Raw genomic sequence first — 3,849 nt, 5'->3', positions numbered from 1 at the left:
TACAAGTGTGTACAAGGGTGTACAGGTTTGTACAAGGTTGTACAAGTGTGTACAAGGGTGTACAAATGTGTACAAGGATGAAAAGGTTGTACAAGTTTGTACAAGTTTGTACAAGGTTGTACAAGTGTGTACAAGGTTGTAAAAGTGTGTACAAGGTTGTACAAGTGTGTACAAGGTTGTACAAGTGTGTACAACTTGTACAAGTGTGTACAACTTGTACAAGTGTGTACAAGCTTGTACAAGTGTGACGTAATTTTCCTGGCGGGCGACAAGTGGGAAATTACGCCACCGGTAAGAACACGAGATCCCAGGATTCGCCCTAGTCTGGTCGCGGGGAGTTTCCCAGGAGTCGATAGTGATTCGGATAGCCTAACTTTGATAGCCCTGGTTGTCAGAGCTCGAGACGAACGTTACGGGTTACTAAACACCCAACTGGAAATCACCACTCTAGCCTAGGGCTTGTGGGGAAAATAATAATTTTGACTTGACTCTGTGGGCAAATATCTAAATGACACACTACTAGCTAACTTAACGAATCAACAAGTAAGCTAAGTAGTCACTCCGCTTACCTACGGAGTTACGTCGTCAACCTGAAACAAACAAGGTTAGTACAAGATAGGCCTAACCTAGCCTAACTCCCACAGAGTCTGAATTTACTAAACAAGAAAACAAGTTGGCTTAAATTGCACAAGTGAGACACGAAACGGGAGAAAAACTGAAACTAAAAATAAAACTGCTTCAAGAGCTGATACGAAAAAGGAAAACTAAAACTTCAACTTCCCCACGTGTTCAACTTAAGCAAACTTCTGCAATAGTTATCAAGCAGAAACCTGTCTGCTGGGGCCAACTTCGGGGCGTTCGGGAACTTTATAAAGGGGTTTAAGAATTTAAAAAGAAAGTCCCAGATATGGATTACGAAACGTTAATCGAAATGATCTGTCACCAACTCCGATACTTTAATTAAATGAGTTGGTTAAAGCGTATGACGAGGTCTGCGAATCAGGCCTAGCCTAGGGACTTCGACAAAGTTCTGCCGAAACACAAGTGACAAAAGAAAAACCTAAGTTGTCTTAGTTTTACACAACTTACCAAACGAAGCAATACTACAGTAAAACACTTTTAGCACACTCGATGCACCACGAATACTTAATGTAGGCGAACTTTTAAGCGCCGAACGAAAAAGAACAAAACTCTTCAAATCGAAGACGAAAAGACGTATTAGCCAATCCTTCAAAAGCCGGGAATACGAATGACCAAAAATTCACAAAACTTCTTCTTACTTCACCTTCGTCTCAGAATCGAGACGAAAGTTAAAACGATTCCTGATTGGTCAACGAGTTACCGAAACCAAAAAAAAAACTGGCAGCGAAGGCAGGCGCATGGCAGCTTTAACAGGCTTACAGCCGCGTACCGCTCAAAGGTGACCTCGCTGCTCATCTTCTCTCCCGTAGCCCGGCCTCAGATGCAGTCGAACCGCCAAACAACCAAACTGACACCAACGTCGTCTGCGGTCTTGGAATTGGAGGTTAGGTACGACGTCAGTTTAGTGTCGCGACTAGGCTTACTCAACAGCTTATGTTTAGCTGTTTAATGTTCGTGGTCTAGATCGTTATATTTTTACCCCCCTACCCATTTGACTCGTTACACCCCCTCCACACTTCGGAACGAAAAAAAAAGAAAACCGAGAAAAGAAAAAAAAACTGTTGAACTTTCCTGTAGATGGCACCACAGTAGGATCGTGGTTAAGGATGTTGACGACGAAAAGCGGACGAACCTAGAAATGAGGTAGACAGTCTGAGGCCTAATCGCCTCAGAGGTCTAGATGGAAATGACTCGGAGCGAAGAAAACCGAAGATGGTGGGGTTGACGAAGGTAGGGTGGTACGGATTTATCACCCCTGGCAGGGGTTATTCTGCGGGTTCTATTAGCACCACCTCCCAGGTGGTTATTAGGAGTCGACGGCCCCTACAACTGCCCAGGGCGGTTTAGCGGGGTCGATTGCCTCCTTGCTGCTGGAAGCGCCGCCTCAGCTCCGGCAGTCGGCCTCGGACGACTCGCAGCACCTGGCTCGGTCGCAGCCGCACGTATCGGTCGCCTCCCAGCATAATTCTCCAGCGTTTGTTGCGCCGCTGCTCCGGTGTGAGCTGGTTGTAGGCGGCTACCAGCCGTAGTAGGACTGCCCGGGACAGCGGAAGGGCGTTCCCGGTGACCGTCTCTTCGGGCTCTGTCCGGCGAACAGGGGCTCGGGCCAGGCCACTCGGTCGAGCTGGTTCCCAGATGATGGGGGACGGTCTGCGGCGCGCTGGGCCCGCTCCGGCTCCAGCTGGTGCTTCTCCCAGACGGGGGCGGCGAGGAGGGGAGTCGCGACGGCGACGCTCGGGCAGGCGACGAGTCGGCAAGACAAGACGTGGGCGAGGCAGTGCGGCGGGGCCAGGATGGCGACTGGGTGGCGAGGCGGGACGGCAGCTATGACGGGATGAAGAGACGGGACGGCAGCTATGACGGGATGAAGAGACGGGACGGCAGCGACGATGGGGCGGAGAGGCAGGACGGCGAGGATGACGGGGCGGGGAGGCAGGGCGGTGATGACGACGAGACGGAGAGGTGGAGCGGCGATGATGACGAGGTAGAGAGGCGGGGCGACGATGAGGACGAGATGGAGAGGCGGGGCGACGAGGAGGACGAGATGGAGAGGCGGGGCGACGATGAGGACGAGGTGGAGAGGCGGGGCGATGATGATGACGAGGCGGAGAAATCTGAATCCGCCGCCGAGGTGACGAAGCGAACCGGACTCGGAGCGGAGGCGACGCAGCCGGCGGAGAGACGACGGCCGGCTGGGGATCCACCGTCGGCGAGGTCGGTCGGTCGGGCTGAGGAGACGGCTCCGTGGACCGTGGCGATGATCGGGCCGGGACCTCCCCCTCCTCGAGGTCTGAGCATTCCAGGTCGAGGACGTCCCCGGGGTCCACCCGGAAAGGCCAGGACCAGTTGGCCGCCAGGAAGTCCCCGATCTCCTGGTCCAGCACCATGTCCTCGGGGTCGAGGATGTCTCGGCTCGGCGTAGACGGGCGTGGATCGGATGCCATCGTACCTACCCAACAAAACCAGAACTAAGCGGGACCATGCAAGCTAGGTACTACAAGCTAGGTACAGGTGCTACAAGCTAGGTACAAGCACTACAAAGCTAGAAGGGAAATCAGTTAAGGGATAAGGTAGGCTATATTAGTATATAAGAGTAAAATAAAGCGTCACTACAGAGTTAGTTAGTAGCCACAACTAAGCTCCACCACCTTACCACTAAACGCGCGCACAGAAAGGTTTTAGGTCTTTGGCATGGACCACATGCACCGCCGCGGAGTCCTCATCACGCACCTCGTAAAGGTTAGTTCCCCGACAGCCAACAACTGTGCAGGGGCCGCGATATTTCGGCGCTAACTTCCCGACAATCGCGTCGGCAGCTGAAGACAATACGTGAAGTCGTCGCATCACTCGCGCGCCAACTTCGTGCGTCACCTCCCTACGACGGAGGTTATAATAGGTTGATTGCCTTTCGTAGGCGGCCTTGAGGTTCTTGCGTGTCTGCGCGATCAGACGCTGAAACTCATCCAGTCGTTTGCGATGTGTCTCGCTTAACGAGGGACTTTGGTGAGTTTCGGACACCTCAAACGAAGGGCCACGGACGGCACAGGGAGGTTTCAGTTCGCGACCAAAACACAGCATCGCAGGAGTGAATCCAGTAGAGTCGTGGACAGCTGTGTTCAAGGCGTACTGAAACTCCACCAGGTGGTTGTCCCAAGACCTATGGTTGCCTTTTACGAACTGTGCAATCATGGTCTTCACCACCCGGTT

General features: G+C 52.6%; 1 protein-coding gene across 1 annotated transcript; it reads right to left on the bottom strand.

Moving 5' to 3' along the window:
- Positions 1–1,985: 1,985 nt before the first annotated feature.
- On the bottom strand, positions 1,986–3,086 carry LOC128982637 (serine/arginine repetitive matrix protein 1-like). The gene has a single exon (XM_054401586.1). It carries the CDS (start codon positions 3,084–3,086, stop codon positions 1,986–1,988), a length of 1,101 nt encoding a protein of 366 aa, XP_054257561.1.
- Between the last annotated feature and the right edge of the window lie 763 nt (positions 3,087–3,849).

Source organism: Macrosteles quadrilineatus, unplaced genomic scaffold (assembly GCF_028750875.1).
Source record: "Macrosteles quadrilineatus isolate MER2022 unplaced genomic scaffold, UCM_ALF_1.0 Scaffold_840__1_contigs__length_29291, whole genome shotgun sequence".
NCBI classification, from domain to species: domain Eukaryota; kingdom Metazoa; phylum Arthropoda; class Insecta; order Hemiptera; family Cicadellidae; genus Macrosteles; species Macrosteles quadrilineatus.
Note: the sequence above shows the minus strand (reverse complement) of the source record. Positions and strands in the feature narration are given on the sequence as shown.